This window comes from Drosophila miranda, chromosome XR (assembly GCF_003369915.1).
Source record: "Drosophila miranda strain MSH22 chromosome XR, D.miranda_PacBio2.1, whole genome shotgun sequence".
Taxonomy (NCBI): Eukaryota; Metazoa; Arthropoda; class Insecta; order Diptera; family Drosophilidae; genus Drosophila; species Drosophila miranda.
In genome coordinates, this window is record NC_046674.1 from 17,304,014 (window position 1) to 17,326,333 (window position 22,320).

The 22,320-nt window shown below is 40.0% G+C and overlaps 1 protein-coding gene across 1 annotated transcript; it reads left to right on the forward strand.

Annotated features, from left to right (window-relative positions):
* Positions 1-1,239: 1,239 nt before the first annotated feature.
* On the forward strand, positions 1,240-21,517 carry LOC108153777 (RYamide receptor). The gene is made up of 8 exons (XM_017283920.2): positions 1,240-1,623; positions 14,566-14,804; positions 15,304-15,506; positions 17,794-17,942; positions 18,015-18,136; positions 18,211-18,437; positions 18,518-18,709; positions 20,321-21,517. The coding sequence occupies exons 2-8, from the start codon at positions 14,732-14,734 to the stop codon at positions 20,828-20,830; spliced, it is 1,476 nt and encodes a 491-aa protein (XP_017139409.1). The 5' UTR covers positions 1,240-1,623; positions 14,566-14,731; the 3' UTR covers positions 20,831-21,517.
* The last annotated feature ends 803 nt before the right edge of the window (positions 21,518-22,320 follow it).

A 22,320-nucleotide genomic window follows, 5' to 3' on the forward strand; every position in this document is an offset into this window, starting at 1 on the left:
AAGTGTTCTTCAGTAACAGTAACAGTATCTGTATCTGTATCTGCTGGATTACACATTTATAAACTATTTTGCATTCGTTAATTGATTGATGTTTGGCCAAACTTTTTTTTTGTCTGAATATTCGAACATCGCACATCGAACATCGAGTTCTCGGGTAATTGAAAGGCAATTTAATTGAGTACATCGCTGCGGCATGTTCTAGGGGCCATTGTGTGCCATTATGCACTGTGATAAAGGGGGACATAGATTAAAGCAGCAGGGAAAACATTTTCCTACGAATTACCTAAATGTTGCTTCAATTTGTCTGCTTTTTGTGTCGGTCAATGGCACAGGTGTGTATTTCCAAATTCTTCTATAAATTTGTCTCAATTTTCTTGTTATTTTTGGTCCTCACTCACTTGCCTTTGGGCCCTGTCTATGCGTTGGACATTCATTGTTCGTTTGGGTTACCAAATAATGTGTCAATGATGGACACATTGTGTTGCCAAGGCCCAGACCTTGTGCCGTGTCCCCGTGTGTGTGTGTCTGCTTTCTACCTAATATCCTGTGTCTGCCCGAATATTTTTGTGCCCCAAAACCCCATGACTAATAGACGAATTTGTTTGTATCTACTTTGTTGAAGGGAAACTTTGATGTAAACTTTAATTTTCGTCCAGTGTACCAGACCGTCTACCGTCTACTGTCTGTCTGCCACAAATTAAACACTTAATCACAAGTATTACGCCCAGCAGAGTGAGGGAGAGATTAGATACAGATCCTACTCGTAGTTGAGAGTCCATTAAAGCCCCCCTAGACAAACACATTTGATCCAATATTAAATGGTAATTGCCGCAATCGAAACTTTCACTTATCACCGCATAATCAATGTTTTTTTTTTTTTTGTTTTGTTCTGAACTAATCAGTAAGCAAATATCCCGCGCGATAAAACGGGAGACACGCCCAGACTCCCGGCCTGGCCTGGAAACTTGGTGTTTGGATTTTTTTTTTTGTTTTTTGGGCTGCACCTGAAATTTGTGTGTGCGGTGGCTCCCACTCCGCGCATACGTCAGAGTTCTTTCTTATAAAAACATATACAAAAAACGCGCCTGCCCCTCTTTGTATCTGTGTGGCTGTAGCTGTGCGTGTGCGTGTGCTTGGGGTAGGGGAATCAATGGGAAACCGGCACGAAAAGAAAACACAAATTAACAGGCACTGGAGCTGCCATCAGTTCGTTCCGTGAGCTTTCATCGTGCGGTTCTCGTGGCTCGCGATCAAAAATTTTTTTTTTTATCTGTGGCAAAGCTCTATCGAATTTCCATTTGTCATTCGACAGACGACATTGGCTGCAATTTACGCTTAAATTGATGATCAAATAAATGAGTGAAATGAGTGAAAAATAGTTTAATTAAAAAAAAAATTCGAAAGTGTGAAACAAAAAAATATATACATAAATTAAGATACAATTTGTGTGCGATTTCTCTGGGCTGCCAGCCAAAAATCGAATTAGACACCGAGGAGGCCAGCCCACAGGACGGAAGGACTATCCGGACCGAAGGAATGCGGAAATCACCAAATGAGAAATCCATTTATTAATTACAACAATATTTAAATCCAACGGATTTTTTTTTTTCGTCCAAAAAGCAAGTAAGAATCTTACGACTAACATATACTCCATGTTTTGGGATGTATCTCAAAGATATTCTTTCTGTTTTCTGTTTTATAATATTTATTATTATTTTTATGTGATTTTGAACCATTTTTGGGGGATATTATATATTTATTATATATAGAAATATATATTATATTATCTTTAGTTTTAATCAAAAGTAAAGTTTTAAATATTATTAAATAAATTGGGAAAAAATATTGATTGAATCTTAAACATTTTCTGGATTGTTTCTTTGTTTCATCGAGGAAGAAAATAGTGAAGGATAGCGTAGATTTATATATGGGTAAATGGATAAGTAGATTTATGGGTTTCACTAGTGTACGACCATTAGAATTGAGTTCTCTAGCTATAATGTATCTTTACTTCCTGTAGATACGCATTGCACAAGTCGCGCGTCATGCAGCAGCCTCCCTCAGCTTCCCTTTCACTTTAACAATATAATCTATGACTACTCTCAGAGATCCCAATAGATATGGTCCTTTAACTCCACCCTCTTTCATTTTAAAGCTTCGAAAGTACCTATAAACCCTTTTAGTCAACAAATACCTCGTATATCTGTGGATACTTTATATGAATGGACTTCCACAAATGGCAAAACACGCATTTTCATTACAATTAAGAGCATTACCATGCAACACAATGAGCATATTAAATACCAACCGAAGTGGGGAATGGTGAATGGGTGGGGGAGGGGCCCATCATTTAATTCCCGCATAAACAAACCCATAAAAAAACGTTTGAGTCTTGCAATTTAAAGTCCATTTTGGTGGAATTTATCAATGAATTGTATGGCCCTAATCACGTGGGTGGACAGTGTAGCCGCAGAGTGTTGTACCCCTTTGGAATATTCAGTTTTTATACCCGATACTCAAAATGAGTAGAGGGGTGAAAAAGGATGTGTGTAACGTCCAGAAGGAACCGTTTTCGACCCCATAAAGCATATATATTCTTGATCAGCATCCATAGCCGAGTCGATTGAGCCATGTCTATCTGTCCGTCCATCCGTCTGCCCGTCTGTCCGCCTGTCCGTCCCTAAGAGCGCCTAGCGCTCAGAGACTATAAAAGCTAGAGCAGCGACATTTTGTATCCAGACTTCTGTGATATGTCACTGTTACAAGTATATTTCAAAACTTCGCCCTGCCCACTACCGCCCCCACAAAGAGTGAAAATCTGTGGCATCCAAAATTTCAAAGATACGAGAAAACAAAAAACGCAGAATCGTAGAGGATGACTATATCTTCTAGAGTGCAAGCAGATCGTATAATTATTATAGCCAGAATGAAGAAAACAATTTCATTCTTTCTCGCTCTGTCTCTCTCTAACACACACGTTTCATGGTCGGCTTTGCCTATCGCAAAAGGTGAGCACCTGGATCTCGGAGACTATAAGAGCTAGAGCAACCAAATTTGGTATCCACACTCCTGTGCTGTCGAGCCTGCACAAGTGTATTTCAAAATGTCGCTTCACCCCTGTTCGCCCCCGCAAAGGAGGAAAATGAGTGGCATTCACAGATCTCAGAGCCCTTTTAAAGGCCATAATGACTGCGTATCGGGTACACATGTAGAGTTGCGGTTGCAGCAGCAACACACAGCGTTCTCCCTCGTTTTTGCTTTCTTGTGTTTACTTGCGATGCCCAAATATTTTCATAGCGGATTCTTCCCATGGGTCTTGGCTCTTCTGCTTACCTGTTAAAAACCAAGGGGGGGGGGGGAGAGAGACTGGAATTAAGTTGTGTAAATATTTCAGTTGAATTCAAACAAAGGAGCAAGCCAGAAGGAAGGAAATGCTAATTGGGCAAAGAGTACTTTGGAGAAGAGAGCGAAAACAAATGGGGATTTCCCTGGCTTTCAAGATCTCATGCTGACAGACCATTTTCTTAGCTCATCTCAAAAGCCAGCCACGGGCACCCCAAACGTCGGCTGAAAGTAACCCAAAAGTCAGCTACATGTATCTCAAAAGAGGGCCAAAAGTATCTCGGAATAACACAGCCACGGGTATCAACAACAAAAGACTGGCAGGCAGGCAGGCAGCCAGGCAGGCAGTAGCTTCCGTTCAAATCTTATTTCTACACATTTTGCACCCTTTTCCCCTTTTGTTTGTATTGTCCACTGCGTTGCCAGGACAAGACCAATAACACGAGAATTTCAATTAGACTTGTTCTCTGGGTGTTATTGCAGGTGCGACAGGACTCCCTCAAGCTTGTGAAATTTCCCCAAAGACAAGGCCAAAAAACATAAAATAATAAACGAGATAACCGCCCTGAAGGCTGCCCCCTGCCCCCTGCCGCCTGCCGCTGGCTCTGCCTCCTGCCTCTTGCCACCTTCTGGTGAGGGCCTAGGGTAGGTAAATATAGAAATATTTTTCCCCACAAAGCAGCTAAAGGGGGAGCGAGAGAGGGGGGCAGTTGAGAGGTCTCAATGTAATTAAGTTTATAGTTCTGATATTAATAATAAATATTGAAGTCGCTCCAAGGAGGTTTTCACTGTACGTGGGCCATAAAATATTTAAATAAAACCCCGAAACCCACACACACACGCAAAGGGTACACGCATTCAAATGGATTTTTCTTGTTATGGTTTCCCCCCATTTTCTAGGACTTCTTGCTCCTTCTGCCGGGTATGTGTTGTGTGTTCCGTCTGCCTCTTGCTGGTATTTTTTTGTCTGGTATTTCTGTTGTTTAATTGCTATAAAACCACTAATTGCTAGCCGAAACGATGGCCATGATGTGGATAATGATCTTGGCTGTCTTCGCTCTCGAGTGACTTTTTTCGCATCTCCTGCCATATCGCATAACAAAATTAATTACAATCATCCATCAGGGCTTGAAGGTATGAAAAGGATTGCATAACCGCACCCTCCCTCTCTCTCTCTCTGTCTGACCCTCTCTACATAATTTATGCTGCCGTTTTGACCCCACAATGTCCAGGGGCTTCTCTTGGGCTCTTTAATTTATTTCAATTTCCACAGGCAATATTTATAGTCTACTTTTTTGGCTGGAAATAACTTTGAAAATGTATTTAAGGTAGCATTTGAGCCAAACAATGCCTGCCGTCTTTTGCCTTTGATGTTGCCCTGTGTCTCCTTTTTTTACGGTGTCTTTTTGCCAATATTTTGATATCGTTATTGTTCGGTAAAAAGAAAAACCCATTGTTCATTGGTGTTCTGCTTTTGCTCCTGCACCTGCTCCTGCTCCCGCTGCTGCACCTGCACTGGATGCTCTCTCTCCGTACGGGGCTTAATTGTACCTTTAGGGATGGGAATTTCGCTCATTTTAAGGCAGCTTTCGGGCTTTGTTGCTCCCCTACCGATGGCAGGACAAAAGCAGAGGCAGCAGCTCCTTCGCTCCTTTGAAAAGGTCAGGGAACAGCTGGAATCTGTAATGGCAAATGGCTTGCCATTACACGAATGCTTGCCAAGAATTAGCTTCAACTTCAAATTGAATCGAAGGGCGACGGGGGAGAGCGAGAGGGAGGGGAATCCGGGCCTCGACATGAGATTGTTTTTTCGCGGGTCGCTGAACGTTGGCTCAAAATTTTTTTTTTTGGGTAATTACAGAGAATTTCCACTCAAAGATGTGTGTGAGTGAACCTTCAAGGGTTCTTAGGTTTGAAAGCAAAGGATTTCCGTTTGGAAAAGGTCAATGTTCTTAAATGATTTGCAAATGCATCGGAAAAAATCGAAATAAGGCGGCAAATGCTCTGAAAAAGCGACTGGAATGTTAGAGGAACGGAGGAGCGGAGGAACAATGGCATTGGACCGCCAGTGATTTACATATATGAAATCACCGACTAATCACCGAAATGGTAGACAATGGTAGCATTCCGGCCTGCCTGTTGCTGTGGCCAGGAATGATTCAGGCATTCCGGAACAGAGTGGAGGTGGAGGTGGAGGGTAGCAGGCGGCATGTAATGGACTGTTCAAGGATTAAGATGCGCGTTCCTGCACGGGGGACGGGGGAGCGAGGAGCAAAGGAGCCCTGAGACTGTGTGGGCGCCGAACATTCTCATGATTTCAACGGAATAATGGCCGGCAGCAATCCGCCGGCGAATTTCTCAAAGCTCTCCTGAAAAGGATTAAGTTTTCGGTGTATTAAGGGCAAGAAATTTCTTACAGCACAAAAATTTGAAGATGCAGCTTTTCGCTTTTCCAGTGAAATTCTATTTTAAACTTTTCCTCTACTTTTCTGCCTAGAATTTTCCTCAACAGGCTGCTTCCGTCTGCCGTCCGTTTGCTGATGATATGCTAATAATTTCACATGTTTTTCCAGTTGTTTTTCCACCGACTGTTGTTGACTTTTATTGAAAAAAATGTCCTTGTATTTTCACGCTTTTCACAAAGAAAGGATGGCAGCAGCCACCCCAGCCACTGGGGAAAGGTCTAAGCAGAGGAATGCAAATTTGAAGAGCCATTGAAGATGTCTGCGAAAAACCAACGGGGGAACACGGAAAGGAGGGGTGAAAGATATAGCTATTATTTGCAAATCTTTGTCGTTTTTCCACAGGTCAAAAGGAGGGGCAATTTTCAAGTCTATTTTTAGTTTCGTTTGAATTTTCATGACTTTAAGAGGGGGAAAAACTTTGACTTGAATCCGGTGGAAATACTTTTGCTAATGAACACACAACTTGCCACTTTTCCAATGAAGCGAAAAAAAAAACATTTCGAATTAATTATAAGAAAATTTTGAAAGTATTTTTTCGCATTACACATAATAGATTGTATTTTTCTTTGGGATTTTGTCCATTTATGAAATTGTATTAATCCTCCAATTATTGGCGGTTTTAATTGTTTTACTCCGATAATTACAACGTTAAATATTTACGAGCATGGATGACCCCCAGACGACTCAATCCCGGGGCACCTGGGACTCTCATTAGTGTCTTGATTTGTGGGATATATGTCCATTAGTTAGTTGTGGACTGTGACAGGCGAGTGACGGTTCTATAAATATTCATAGCATTCGTCCGACCAACAATTAGTTTCCATTGAATATTTGATATTTTGGCCACAAAAAGTATCGCTTTTTTCGTAGACAGACTTCTTGGGTTTCCCTTTGGCCCCCCACCCGATTATGCTGCCATGCTGTCATGCTACCTGATAAATTGATATTTTCCTTTGTGTCCTTCGTGCATGTGGTGGGGGAGGGTGTGGGGGGATTCAAATGATTCTCTTTTTGTGCATTTAAATCTGCTGATTAACTTGATTTAGGACTGTCATTGCCATTGGCAGTGCAATGCCTGTCTGTCTGTCTGCCTATCTGTCTCCTGTGAGTGCTCCTTAAACACGTCCTCTGTCTGCTCCCTCGAGTGCCCCTCTGTCTGCTCCTCTGAGGCATAAAAGTGCCTTGAACTGCACTTCAATTGCTTCATCAAGTGCCCGGTGATGCAAATAATAAATCCATCGCTTGATTTGCAAATCTCACAGCCAAAGGCCCTTCTCTCTTTCTTTCTCTCTCTCTCTCTCTCTCTCTCTCTCTCTCTCAACAGATTATCAAAAGGACTTGAGAATTTTCACATTTTGTTCCTGGAATTTTAATTGCATTTTCAATAATTCTCATGCGTGCCTGATTGGTATTTTTTTGTTGGATTTTTTAAATAATTTTGCCACACTTGGAATTCATTTGATTTGAAAATACATAAAACGCCAGCCAAAAGGAGGCCGAATGTATGGGGGGGAGGCAAAAGTCGCTGGGAATGGTCTGGAATGTCTGCAGCACAGCTCTCATGCTGGTATTCAAATGAAATCAATTTTTACAAGCACAAAATATGTTTCAATCCAATCATCCCAACAGCCCACCCCCACTGGAGGCAAGGCATTTGCACCTGTCCACGTGTGTCCAAAAGAATTATATCCAATGCCAGAGCCAGAGTTTCACCTAAGAGAAGGCCCAAATCGAATCCGAGTCGAATCATTCAAGGAGCCCACATTTGGGGAACTAGACTAGTTGATACCCTTTCCCCCCTGCCCAGCCCCAAAAGGACGGGTCTATTGGTTGCCAGTTTAAGGTCTGCCGATTGGGTTTTGCCTGTAATGTACTCTGTTTAACGCATTTACCCAGGTTTGCCTGTGACAGCAGGGCCATCCTCTTAATAAACTACCTTCAAATGTTTCTATACGGAGGTATTTTGGGTTTCGATGAACAGTTTGCAAATTTAGTTAGCAAAACCCTTTTTTTAAAGGGGTTTTTTCTTCTTTTAATGGTTTTAGAGCGTGAGAATGGGGCTTGAAAGCGTGAAAAAGTGCTTTGAGAGGGCACAAAAGAGGGTGTTTTGAAAATGGTTTTGGAAAACGTGATCGGCTTAGAAAATCTAGGATGAAAGAAAAAAACTAAATAAGGTTAAACCACATTTCCATTTAATGTATGCCATGTAATATGCCAAATATTTTGCTACATCATAGAGCATGCTAAATGGGAGCCGCCATCCCCGAGGGTTTCGTGGGTTCAATGAGCCGTGAGATGTCTCCACTCAATTTTGATTTATGATCTCTGGGGAATACTGTCACAGCTGAAATGCTTTGATTTGCTGACATCAATCAAAAAACCGACATTCAAGATTATCTATATTCAATTTCCGGTTTCGGGAAGCGACCGGAAAGCGTATAAAAACTGACACTTTTGCTGAAAACGTAATTTAATTACCAATGAAAGAGAACTTCCGTGGGTGAAAATGAAAGCCTAGATTACGCACGGGAAAACTCCTGGTGGCAGGTGTCGGAAAACGCTTCAAGCTGATGACATGGCATGCCAGTCGAGCAGTAAACCGAGAGGGAAAGCCTCTCGTGAACCCAACAACAGCATCCGAGTGCTCGGAATTTCTGTTACATTTGGCTTTGGTTTGGGGACAAACCAGGGCTTTTCCTTGGAAAGAAACCACTCTTTTAATTGGTTATTGGGGGGGAGGGGGAAATTCATCATATTTGTATAATATTTTATACATTTTTTGTTGCCCTTTTTTCGGCAACCTGTTCGACGGTGAACAAGTTTGAAGTGCAACTTGTTGTGTTTTGAACAGACTTGAGTTTTTGCCTCGATTTTTCCTTGGCATTTCCTTTCGGTTCGGCTCGCCTGCTCGTCGTGTGTGTCGCTCGTTTTGAGCGGTTCAACAGTTGTGCCATAGACACCAGCCCAAACAGTTCATAGAGGATAGTCGTACGGCAAGGACTACATTAAGGAGCCACGCTTCACACGCTCGAAAGCGGGAAAGTGAAATTCTGAAACTTCAAAACTCTGAAAGTGCGAAAAACCTGAAGGTCGCGTCAGAATCGAAAACGTATTTTGTTCAGTGTTTTTTCAGCCCCACGGGCTAAAACTAAAACCCAAATGAGCGCCAAATAGGGGATTCATTTAACCGGAATACTTAGTGGAAGGTGCGTGCGTGTCCTTGCTCATCGTCTGCCTACAGCACCGGCGGGTAACATTCACATTTATTACAATTACACATTAATACCCCACACACACACCCAAAACATTCGCCATTTCCTGCCTATTCCAACTTTCATGGTGTTTTTTTCATGTGTTTCTGGCGTTTTTTTTTATTGGATTACAATTGGGATTAGAGATGTGGTTTCGTGCTGTGTTGAGAAGTAATAAAAACAGAACATTAATTGGTTTAAGTACTAAGAACTATTGCTGGATGGACGGCAACGGGTAGGCTGTCAAAAGTGAAGAACAAATTAAGAAAGATCAAAATTAAGGACTGATTCATGACTTCTTCGTGAGAGTTTATGGAACCTACATCAAATGTAAACTAAGATCCTGATCTTCACACTCAAAAGAGCATGTAAATCCTTCAATCGTCAAGGCCACAAGGCAAGCCCCTGACCTGCTTTTGTTCCAGAACTACCAATCAAGTTTTAGATGTAATTTATAGAGATCTGAAGGTAAGGGCTAGCTTTAAAAAATCCACAGAAAATACTAAAGAAAAGATTTCACGGGCTACTCACAAAAAGACTGGCAACAGGACTCCAATGAAGCACATGTTTTGTTCTCCCCACAAAATCTTTAAAGAAAAATAGCTCCATGGCTTTTGTTGGAAAAAACCCAATGGTGTTGCTTGTCTTTGAAAGAGACACCTCTTCTCCCCACCCCCCCTTTCCACCTTCCCCAGGAAACACACTTTCTGTCCTCGGCCCTGCTTCCGATCGTCAGGAAATTTGTAAAAGATTTCATGCTTTGCTAATTTTCTAGAAAGGACCTGCAGCCACGCCTACATCACCCACGAATACCACGAAAGGGGGGGGCCACAAATTGTCAGGACATTATGGGGCAAAGACAGGGGACAATGTCAAAAGAAGTGTGGCCGTAATGAGAGGCAGTTAACTTGTCCCTTTTGATGGATAGCAGGCGAAAGCAGGCAGTATGGAAGCTCGGAAAAGGGGGAAACAACTTGGGGAAAATTCCTGTGCGGTGGTGCATTCTTTGAGCCAGTTTTCAAGCAAGAATGGGTTGTGGCTTTTGTGGTTGCGGTCAGCATCTTACTGCAATTTGCATTAATGATCCAATTATTTGTTTTTTATGCATTATTAATGGAATTTCCACTCGGCTGGTGTTTTTCTCACGCTGCTGATGATTTTCCACCTCTGCTGTTGCTTTTGCGGTCTAAAATACCTCAAGTGGCCAGCAATTTTGTAATAATTGAAAGTGTCCGCCGCACGGCAATTGTAAGTGGATTACAAATTAAAAAGGATCGACCAGAAGGGTTCCACAGAAGCCAGTGGCAGGAAATTCAGTTGGAAAATAACAGAAATGGCAAACGAACGAAAAAACAACAGAATGTCAAGGGAAAAGCAATCAAACGAATTATGAAAAGCTCTCTTTTGCGGTCGAGGAAAACTGAAATGAGGAGCGGAATTCCGTTACCCACTGTGGGGGTTTCGACCACATTTTAGATTGCGAAATAAGCAGGAATTTTTGAGAAATAATTTATACCTAACTTTGGTAACTTATCACAGAAAAGGTATAAATTGGGTATAAAAATAACATGGATACAAATTAGGCATAAATTAGGCATCATTTAGAGGATATCTCTTTTTTTGTACATTCCATACATAAATATGGTATAATTATACCAAAATAAGGTATAATTAGTGCCCAAATTAGGCATAACTTGAAAAGGGATCTTATTTTGATTATTTTATGCAACAAATTATATTTTATTAAAAAACTAAAATGTTTGAATATTTTATATTAATATATTTTATATTATTTTACTTTATATTATATTATTTTATATTATATTATATTATATTATATTATATTATATTATATTATATTATATTATATTATATTATATTATATTATATTATATTATATTATATTATATTATATTATATTATATTATATTATATTATATTATATTATATTATATTATATATTATTATTATTATTATATATAATTATTATATTATTTTATTTTACTTTAACAATTTTGTGGGCTTTATAAGGTATAATTTATACCAAAATTATTTATAATCAAATTCCATTTAATTTATGTATTTTCATATTTTTTTTTTGTATAAAATCTGGAATTATTTTTTGGTATAAAAAAACAGTTTCTGGTTATGTTTTACTCATTATACCTAAATGCTTAATTTATACCTCTCTTAGACACATTTAAGACCAGAAAAATACGTCAGATTTTAAGGCCCAAACAACATTAAGACTTTTCGGGTAAAAACCCTTAACAAATATTTGTTAAGCTCTTTTAATTTACGAGTACAAATGTCCCCGTCGTTCAGACATTAAATGGAATGCATTACCCATAAAGATTTCTAATTACAATGGAAGCCCAATAGCCGTGAGATTATTTATTTAAACAAACACTATCCCAAAAGACCTATCAAAGGCCAGAAAGCGTAGCAATATACTGCTACTACATGTCTATTTGCGGTCTTAGAGTCCAGAGTCCAGTGGCATTGTAAACAAAGAAAAGCCTGGGAGACACGCTTAATTCTTGGCTACCCAAAAACCACCCGAAAACTGCCTACAGTTTGCTCTTTTATTGGACATCTCTCCCATGCTCATCCTCATGCCCAATCTTATTCTTTCTTCTTTATTTTTCATTATATTTGCTGCCTTTTGTATTGTGATTTTTATGCACGGGGGACAGGACTGGGTCTGGGTCTGGGTCTGGGATAGGGATAGGGACTGGCAGGCCCTTCTAAGCCTTGCCACATGATGTGGCTCGATTCCAGCTTATGTGTCGTATGTGTAATGCTTGTGTTATTTCAAACGAAAGCCACCCAAGGGAAAGACATTTCCATATCACAACTGGCCCCCCGATGGTCCTTTGCCTCCGGTCTCTGACTTTTGATGGTTTTTTTTTTCCGATCTAATATGAAATTTTCACTTTGATGTACGATCTAATAGGATACACTTTTAATATCATTCGGCTGCTTAAGCATCCATAAAATGTTATTTAAATTTTTTCAATTTTGTTTTCTGATTCGATTCGAGGGGGCGGTAGGCCGTTCGGCCTTTCGGCCTCTCACCTGTGAAGCGAAGAGACGCGCGTACACGAGTGAAGTCAAGAGACTGTAAAATTCACAAATTAATTGTTGACATGAGCCCTGTTTCGGTTTTCTTTGTACTCGAGTGTTTTTAATGTTTTTAATTGGGTGGAAAAGCCTGAAAAATACTTAAAGGTGTCTTTTGAATGAGCCCGAAGTTGACCATCGAAAATCGAAGGCAATTTAAGCATCAAGACCCGCAAAAGAGCAAGAGACGTTCTTTTGACGTTAATTAGAAAATCTGGCCCAGACTAATTGCATTTTCTGACAGGAGCGCCTAAACGGAGTGCCAAAGCTTTGTTTTTCCTTCTTCTACGCCACCGCTTCACCGCGCGCACTGTGGTCTAGCCATGTCGGAGCCGAGCCATATTAGCTTTAACGCTGATGCAGCGCCAGGAACAGAATGAGCTAGTGGCTGTGGTGGCAAAGCCCTGAACGGAACACCCACTCACAGCTCGACTTGTAGTTTTTTTTACAGTGCAGATTGGATTAGGTCCTAAGCTGGCATATTATTTGCAGCTTCGGCTGAGCCACGGCAATGATACTAATTTAAGGATTTGAGTGGCTTTTGGGGTCTCGCTTTTGAAGAGGCTTACTGAGCGAAATGCTAATTCCCATGAAAGGAAGGCACGAAAACTCTCAACAAGGGTAATAGTTTCTACGAAAATATCACCACATACTCGTATGTATGTTGGAGGTGAAGCTACGAGAGAAATGTGGGACAATTTAAGCATGCTTTTAGTAAATTTGGTATTCGGGGTGTTAGGGTGGTGCCTGAAAAAAAGCGGGGGGTGAAAGTGTCAGAGTGTGAAAATAGAGAGTAGAGGATGGATTTGAAGAGGTATAGACTTTGAAAAAGAAATTTCAAGCGGAGTAAAAGTAAAAGCAAAGCCTTCACTTTATACAAGTTTAAACTGAATTTTGTATAGTTTATACTTCAATTTATACCAGTTTATACCTAAATTTTGGTCTAATTTATGTCGATATTAAGTGCGAGCTAGTTATCATGACTTTTCTATACCAGAGCCAAGTAAAATCATAAACTTAGGTATAATTTATGCCTCTCTCTTAGAGTAAAAGATGGATTTGAAGAGGTATAGACTTTTGAAATTATATTTTAAGCAGAGTAACTTAAGCCTTAATTTTATATAAGTTTTAAATGAATTTTATATAGTTTATACCTATTTTTATACCAGTTTATACCTAAATTTTGGTCTAATTTATGTCGAAATTAAGTGCGAGTTAGTTTTGATGACTATTATAAACCAGAGCCAAGTATAATGCTAAATTTAAGTATAATTTATGCCTAAAAATACTATTTTATACCAAAACATGGCACAGCTTTTGCGAAAATTAGGAACAAATTACAAAAAATAAAGGTATAAATTATGCCTAAATCAGGTAGAAGCTAGAAAAGATCTACGGTTATGTTGAACTAACAATGTATAGATTTAATGATCAGAATAGGTATAATTTATGCCTTTTGAAAAAAATTAAACAAGATTATTAACGTGACTATTTGATACCAAAAAGTTGCACAGCTTTTGCGAAAATGAGGAATAAATTTTACAAAAATAAGGTATAAATTATGCCTAAATCAGGTATAAGTTAGAAAAGATCTAAGGTTATTTCCAACTAACAAAGTGTAGATTTAATGCCCAAATTAGGTATAATTTTTGCTTAAATTACAAAAATTGGAATATTATTTATAACATATTAAAGTATTTGTACACCTCTCTTAGCCACATTCAAAATTACGGCATAAGCCGCTTAAAATAATGCCTCTGCCAACAGTTTCAACGCTTTCGTGCCGCACAGTCTGCCAATGTTTCGCCTACAACAATTCGGAATTCTGAATCGGAAATAAAACATCCATTTAGTTGCCCAATTAATTAACAAGTCTATCAACCATGATGTTGACTCTTTAGTGAATAAATTAACAAGTCGCCCGGCACAATGTTAACCAACCGATAAATGGTCAATAAAACCCAAATGAGACTCTCATTTTCGGTGGATTCATTGAACTTTCGGCGAGAGCCCGTTTTAGGACCACTCTAAAAATTGAAAACCAATGAAGCGGCGCTGGCGTCATTTTTCCATGAAAAAAAAACCAAATACTTTGGAAATACATGAGCAGGCTCCCACACGAAACGGTGCGGGGGATGTGCACTTTCTTAATTATACAAAGTAAACCTTTCAACTGTTTAATAAAGCTGGCAGGTGATTCTACCTGAAAAATAACTCATACGCATCCCAGCCACCCACCCGGAGACTGGAGACTGAAAAACTCTTCGCGGCATGAGCCAGAAAGTTGAGATTACTTTTGTTTGGCATTTTTTAAGATGCATTTCCCCCACTGCTTTGAATATGGATGGTGTACGGTTTTTACTAGAGTTTTTTCTTTTTTGCAGCCTGCAGCAATGATGATAAGAAATCCATAAAATGCATTCCACATCATAAATAATCCCAAGAGCAAAACGACAGCAACTAAGTTGAAGCTGACGTAGGGGATCAATTTTTTCTTGGGGAAGCAAGAGATTACAACAAAACTAAAGAAAAAGGAGAAAACATAGTGTCATGGCCATGGAACTAATAGAGCAAGAGCCACGACTGGACTTCTTGCCGGGGGCCGAGGAGGAGGCGGAGTTCGGTAAGTAACTAACAAAATCGCAACATTAATCCCTCTGGGCCCTTCACATGACGTGTCTCATTAATCAAAAGCATTGCCAGGTTTAAGGTACTGTTTTGACAGGACGCCCCGTTGGCGAATAGTTCTTTGATCTTGCATTATTCATGGACTGGGGGGGGGGGGGGGGGGGGGGGGGGGGCGGGCGATTACATCAAATGAATTACAGATGAGTGACAGGTGACTAAAGGAAAGCAGCCGAAAAGCACTCTTTTATCATCCGGCTACGTCCCAGATGGATATACGAGTAATATTGTACTGCAAATTTAATTTCCTCGAGTGTAAACCAAGTGGTTGACTCCGCTGACTGACAGATGACAGATGATACTTTTATTAATCCTCCCTGGGACTGTCTGCGACTGTCTGGGACATGCCAAGCGATTAGGCGACAGGGCAGCTTCCTTGCAACTATTTTCATCTTCCTTTTCCACCAATTTTGTTGTTGTTTTTTTCTGTTTTGCAGAACGCCTGTATGCCGCACCCGCCGAGATTGTGGCACTGCTGTCCATCTTCTATGGCGGCATCAGCATTGTGGCCGTCATCGGGAATACCCTGGTCATCTGGGTGGTGGCCACCACCAGGCAGATGCGTACCGTAACGAATATGTACATTGCGAATCTGGCCTTTGCCGATGTGATAATAGGACTCTTCTGCATACCATTTCAGGTGAGTTATGGGCCAGTGGCGCAATGGTTTATTGTTTAACTGCCAATTAGCTGGATTTCATTTTGGGGCCAAAAACGGGGCATCCGTTTTCGAACTTGAATGAGGCGCGCTCTCGCAGGGGCATAACATAAATCAAACAAGCAAATGACATTAGCAGGCAGACAGACAGATACACGGTACAAGGACCCGCAGCAAGACCACAGGAATGGAATGGCACAATCGTGCATCAATTTAATTTCCGTTCATGTTTGGAATTAGAAAGAGCCTCTTCCGACTCCATGCCATCGTTCCACGACTCTCATTCTGCCCAACTATGCACGAGTACGGGCACGAGCCGGTATGATAATGAAATATTACCCAGTATTTGAAATTTTAATGCGATTTTTCGGTTTACGTGTTAATGGGATTAGTATTCATCGAATTAAGTGCTAAAAGCCATATGGGGAAAACTTTTTTTGCCTAGCAATTGAAAGCAAATTACAATTTCATGTGTAACGAGTGTTTGATATTGGGAGAAGGTCTGTTCTGTTTGGTCAGACAAGAGCTATTAGGTGGGAGTATTTATCCATCGATTGGGCTTGATTTTGTTTGCATGGAATGTGCAATAACTTGACCGACGAAACGTTGGAGATACAGCAGCAGCTTGTGCACTGTTCGAGGGAAATAAAACTCATGCAAATATGTACGAATTTCGTATGCAAAAAGTAATTGCAAATTGTATTTACGAACTCATGGAGAATTTTCACCATTTATTCAAATTTATTCAAAGCATGTTGTCAAGGCGATATTTTAAAGATAGTCCTGCCAAAGGAGACAAGGTTATGAAGTTATTAAATTATACCTCAATGGAAAGCACTACAGACGGATCTAGGTCGAATTTAGACCAGATTGTAGGTACCCCTAAGACACAACCTAAGTTCGCTTTTACCCAAAATTTAAGGCATAATTTTGACTATCAATTAGGTCTAATTTCGACTTAAATAAGGTGCATAATACAAATTGTATTTGTTTTCTCTTTTTCACATAAGTTTTTATTCGAATTTAGACCAGAATTTAGGTATAATTTACACCAAAAATTACGCTTTTCGACAAAAGTTTTTGTTATAATTTATACCAAAACTTAGGTATAATTTGAACAGCAACATAGGCACAATTTATACGAAAAATTGAGCCTTTTGACAACAAATTTATTTAAGTTTAGACCAGAGCTTGGGCGAAATATTAGGTATAACTTTTATCAAACTGGCGGTTTTCGGCAAAAGTTGTTTTGTAATTTAGACCAGAACTTCGGTAGAATTTATACCAAAAATTGTGCCTTTGGACAAGAAATTTTATATAATTTAGACCAGAACTTAGTATAATTTATACAAAAAATTGGGCCTTTTGACAAAAAAATTCATAAAATGTAGACCAGAATTTAGGTATAATTTATACGAAAAATTAAGGTATAACTTTTATCAAATTGGCTTTTTTCGGCAAAAGTTGTTTTATAATTTGGACCAGAACTTAGGTATAATTTATACCAAAAATTGGGCTTTTGGCAAAAAAATTAATATAATTTAGACCAGAATTAAGGATTAATTTTTACGAAAAATGGCGCCTTTTGAAAACAAAATTTATTATAATTTAGACCATTGAATAGATATAATTTATACCAAACTGGTGCTTTTCGGCAAAGTTTTATTAAAATTTAGACCAAAATTCTGGTACAATTTATACAACATTTGATCACCAACAATTAGGTATAATTTAGACCTATCTATCTAGAGCTATTACCCAATATTTAGTATAATTTCGCGCAAAGTCAGGTATAATTTTAGGCATACATTTATGGTACAAAATCCATTCTTATGAGCCCCAAACTGTTTCTTTGAGCTCCCCGCTTGACATTTCAGCACATTTTATGCAATTAATTTCCATTAATCTGGCAGAGACAACAGAAACGCCGCCAGCACAAGTGCCATCGATAAGATGAGCGAAACGATGGAAATTTTCTGGGGCACAGCGAGGACACAGCACAGCGCGTGTCTCAAATATCCGTATTAACCACAAAAAGCCCTGGCACCCACTCGCACAGATGGTGGTACACACGAATAAGAGCAGAAAACAGCAGAGATTTTGGCCAACTGTTGAGAGCGAGAGAGAGGGAGAGACCAACTGTTTGTTTGGGTCCAATGGCTCCATTAATGATGTTTGACCCTGAAACTGGGGGGGGGGGGGGGGGGGGGGGGGGATGGGATTTTCTGTCTGATTAAATCATGGCTTGAATCTTCTTTTTCCATTACAGTTCCAGGCGGCTCTACTGCAGAGCTGGAACCTGCCCTGGTTCATGTGCAGCTTCTGTCCCTTCGTTCAGGCACTGAGCGTGAATGTCTCGGTTTTCACACTGACCGCAATTGCCATAGATCGACATCGGGCCATCATTAATCCACTTAGGTAAGTCTGTCTATAATATTTTTCTGGGGAGGAGAACGAGCCCTCATTAAAGACGGCCTCTTGCGCTTGCAGGGCACGTCCCACGAAGTTCATATCGAAGTTCATAATTGCCGGAATTTGGATGCTGGCTGTGCTCTTTGCCGTGCCCTTTGCCATTGCCTTTCGTGTGGAGGAGTTGACCGAAAGGTTTCGTGGTAAGTGCCAGTCAATTTGCATAGGTTAAACGATCTTATGACTCAATCTCCATTCACGTCACACACTCGGGTAGAAAACAATGAAACCTTCAATGTGACACGAAATTTTTGCATGAACAAGAATCTATCGGATGACCAGCTGCAGACATTTCGATATTCCCTGGTCTTTGTGCAGTATCTGGTTCCATTCTGTGTCATCAGCTTTGTTTACATCCAAATGGCAGTGAGATTGTGGGGCACGAGGGCCCCGGGCAATGCACAGGATTCACGGGACATAACACTGCTCAAAAACAAGAAGAAGGTAGGAGCACGGCATAGGATGCTGGAGCGTGACTCTAATTTCCTTTTCAATCTGTATCCACTCACCCTCTCTCATTGCAGGTCATCAAAATGCTGATTATCGTTGTGATTATCTTTGGTTTGTGCTGGCTCCCGCTGCAGCTCTATAATATTCTGTATGTGACGATTCCGGAAATCAACGACTACCATTTCATTAGCATCGTTTGGTTTTGCTGCGACTGGCTGGCAATGAGCAATAGCTGCTACAATCCCTTTATTTATGGCATCTACAATGTGAGTCCTGATTTGTGTGCGCTTCGTGTCCTGATTTGCATTTGTGTGTCCAGGCCCAGGGGCCGCTTGTTTAGGGCGGGTAAACGCCAGAGGGAATAGGCCATCAAATGCCACTAAAAGTTCAGTTTTCAGGCTTTGGCTTTAAGTGGGGTTAGCAATTGTCTGGGGTATACCAGGGTTAAACATTCTTCTACAATGGGAAACGGCATGAAATAAAGTAATCACCCCTTTTTGGGAGATTTTTCATTGATGGGGGAACAATTTAGACCAGGTTTTGGTTTAATTTATACCAGATTTAGGCCAAGCTTGTGTAAATATAATTAAGGCAAAATTTAGGTATAATTAAGAACAAATATTTGTAAATTTTTATCATTAAAACTACAATAAATAAGACATTTAGGCATAATTAAGACAATATTTAGGTAAAAATTAAACAAGATTTAGTTCTAATTTAGGCCATATTTTGGCATATTTGTTATTTTTTTTATTATTAGTTTTATTATTAACCTAACCTAACCTAAACTTTTTTAAAGTATATATTTAGGCATAATTAAAACAATATTTAAGTATAATTTAAACAAAATTTATTTAGAATTAAGACCATTTTTGCTATAACTGAAATTTCATTTATTAGAGTAAAAATTATTTACAAACCTAAAAAAAAAAAAAAATAAGTCTTAAAACTTCTTTAGGTATTTTTAGAACAGTAATTATGTCTATTTTGACCACAATTAGGAATAAATTCACAGTAAATATTCTCGATCATTGCAAAAAAATTTCAAATTCGATTCTTTTCCACCCCAAAAGAGAGCTAATAAACCCTAAACTGTAACTTAACGAACGAATGGAACGATCTTCCCATCATTTGAATTCAATTCGTAATTAAATAACGAACGCTCTGCTGCAATTAAAGAGCTCCTCAAGCCCCGAACTTCCGTAATGAGAGTTTATCCCAATCAAATCCCGCATTCGAACTAATTTCAAATTAAATTCCTTTTCAACTTAAAAATCGATTTCTCTTTGACATACGATTTTTGTTGTTGTTTTTTTTTTTTCGCCGATTTATTAGCATGCCAATCAACTTTTCTAATTTCCTCTTACTTTTTTTTTTTGTCAATTTTTCTTTGCGTGGAATGACAAAAATAAATTTGGTGGGAAAACGAAAAATACTTTGTCAAAGTTAATTAAAGCCACATTCCACTGTAGCCCATAAACAAAACACCTACAGTCGTCTAAGCAGGAGAGGGAGACGAAGTCGGAACCGCAGACATTCACAAATATCTTAGACCCTAGGAAAACCAGCAGCCGTAAAAGGGAAAATACGAATGGAAAAACCCTGGGGCTCTGTTTGCTTCGACACTTAAATTGTCTGTGAAAGATAGATTGAGAGCTGGATCTACGAAAAGCTCGTAAACTTTCGCCCCCTCCTGATAACTTTTTTCAACAAATATTCTATTTTTACGGCCCCTCAAAAGGCAAATGGAGTGGATTGGAGTGGAGTGGAGTGCTTTCTTGGGCTCTTTTGGCTGTCATTCATTAGGCAATGAGGGTGCATGAGGCCCTGCTGATTTTGTGGTTTCTAATGAACTAAAACTTTGATTTAAATTGCAGGAGAAGTTCAAGCGGGAGTTCAACAAGCGATTCGCGGCCTGCTTCTGCAAGTTCCAGACTAGTCTCGATGCCCACGAGAGAACCTTCTCGATGCACACGCGGGCCAGCTCCATCAGGTCCACCTATGCCAACTCCTCGATGCGCATTCGCAGTAACCTGTTTGGCGGCGTCGCCGGTCGTGGCGGCGGGGGCTTCAACAATGGCACCAAAATCGGTTTGCATTTACCACGAAATGGGGTTCAGAGCGGCAACAATGCCAGCCTGCTGTGCAGCCAGAACAACAACGGTGGAGGAGGGGGAGGTGGAGGTGCATTAGGAGGAGGACACTATCATCATCAGAGTGTGGTTACCTTTGCCGGTCCCTCGGTACACGGTGCTCCCGGGGCCAGTGTCGGCGCCATGCCGCCATGGCGACGTAACAACTTCAAGCCCCTGCATCCGAATGTCATCGAGTGCGAGGATGATATGGCCCTCATGGAGCTGCCATCACACACGCCCCCCAGCGAGTAGCTAAACGGCAATGTGGACGCACGGCCGGACGGCAGAACCAGCTGCATTTGCGAGCAGGTAATTGGAGGTCAAACGGAATGCGATGGCTCCTGCATACTCAGCGAGGTGTCCCGCGTCCACTTGCCACAGCAGAAGGCTCTATGGGATCAGCTCTAGGATGGTTCGGTTGGTTTTATACTCTGGTAGGGATGATAAGGAAGATATTGGTATCTGTGATTTTTGTCTTAATGAAGTGTGATTGCGAATCCCCCGGATAAATGATGGCTCCAAGCGGATTTGTATCGATTGTGAGATGAGTGCGGCCCCTGTACAGTATTATAATTATGGAAGAAAGAACTTTTCAAACTACAGATACAATTAAATGTTCCTTAAAGCACTAAATATTGTATACCTACATACGAATGTAAAGATTGCTTGAAAAATCTTGTGTTTGAACCTTAAAGCTTTCACCAAATCAAATTTGAAACGAAATATGTACCAACTACAATCAAGAGCTCGCAAATGGTCCCCAAAAAAACAAAAAATACACCCGATTTTGTATACACATTTGCCAAAATTCTATAACACAAAAAAAAAAACATTTTTTTTTTTTTTTTTTTGGGATACAATTTTTTTTTGCGAGCTCTGATAATCACCTAAAAACAATTAAGAGTAGCATTTAAAATAAATTATTGAAATCCGATTATATGTATCCCAATGTCTGTATATATGTGTGAGTGTACCATATTTTTCATTAAAACAAAACAAACAAATCTAATATACCCCAATACTCATTTTGAGTATCGGGTATAAAAACAAAAAAAAAACCCACAAAAAAGAAAGGCTAATTAATGTAATTATTCTCGTATTAAATAACCAAAATGAAAACCAATAAACATTTCAAGTCATTAAGCAAACCAAAGAGTAAAAAAAAAACGAGGGGGAACGTTGTGAGTTGCTGCGGACACCGCAACTCTACAGTTATACCCGATACTAAGTCAGTATGGCTCTCCTCCGGCAGACGCCGCTAATATTAAACGACACGACAAAGAGTGCGTGCGAGAGAGACAGAAAATCAGTCTGAGCGTGACGTCGGGCGCTGCGTAGCCAGTGCAAATTGATTTGTTCCCTTTGGCTATAAAAATGATCTGATCTGATCCAGATTCAGCAACCTGATAGATATGATCATTATCTATGATTCTTGGTTTTAGTTTTCTCGTATCTTCAAAATTGTGGATGCCACAGATTTTCGTCCTTTGGGAGGGTGGGGGGGGGGGGGGGGGGGGCGGAAGGGGGTGAGTCGAAATTTTGAGATATACGTTTTATAGTGAGATCTAACAGGAGTGCGGATACCAAATTTGGTTACTCTAGCGTTAATAGTCTCTGAGATTTGTGAATATCCCCAGATTTTCGTCCTTTGCGGGGGCGGAAGGGGGTGTGGCGAAATTTTGAAACAAACTCGTCTCGGTCCGATATCTTAGGAGTGTGGATACCAATTTTGGTTGCTCTAG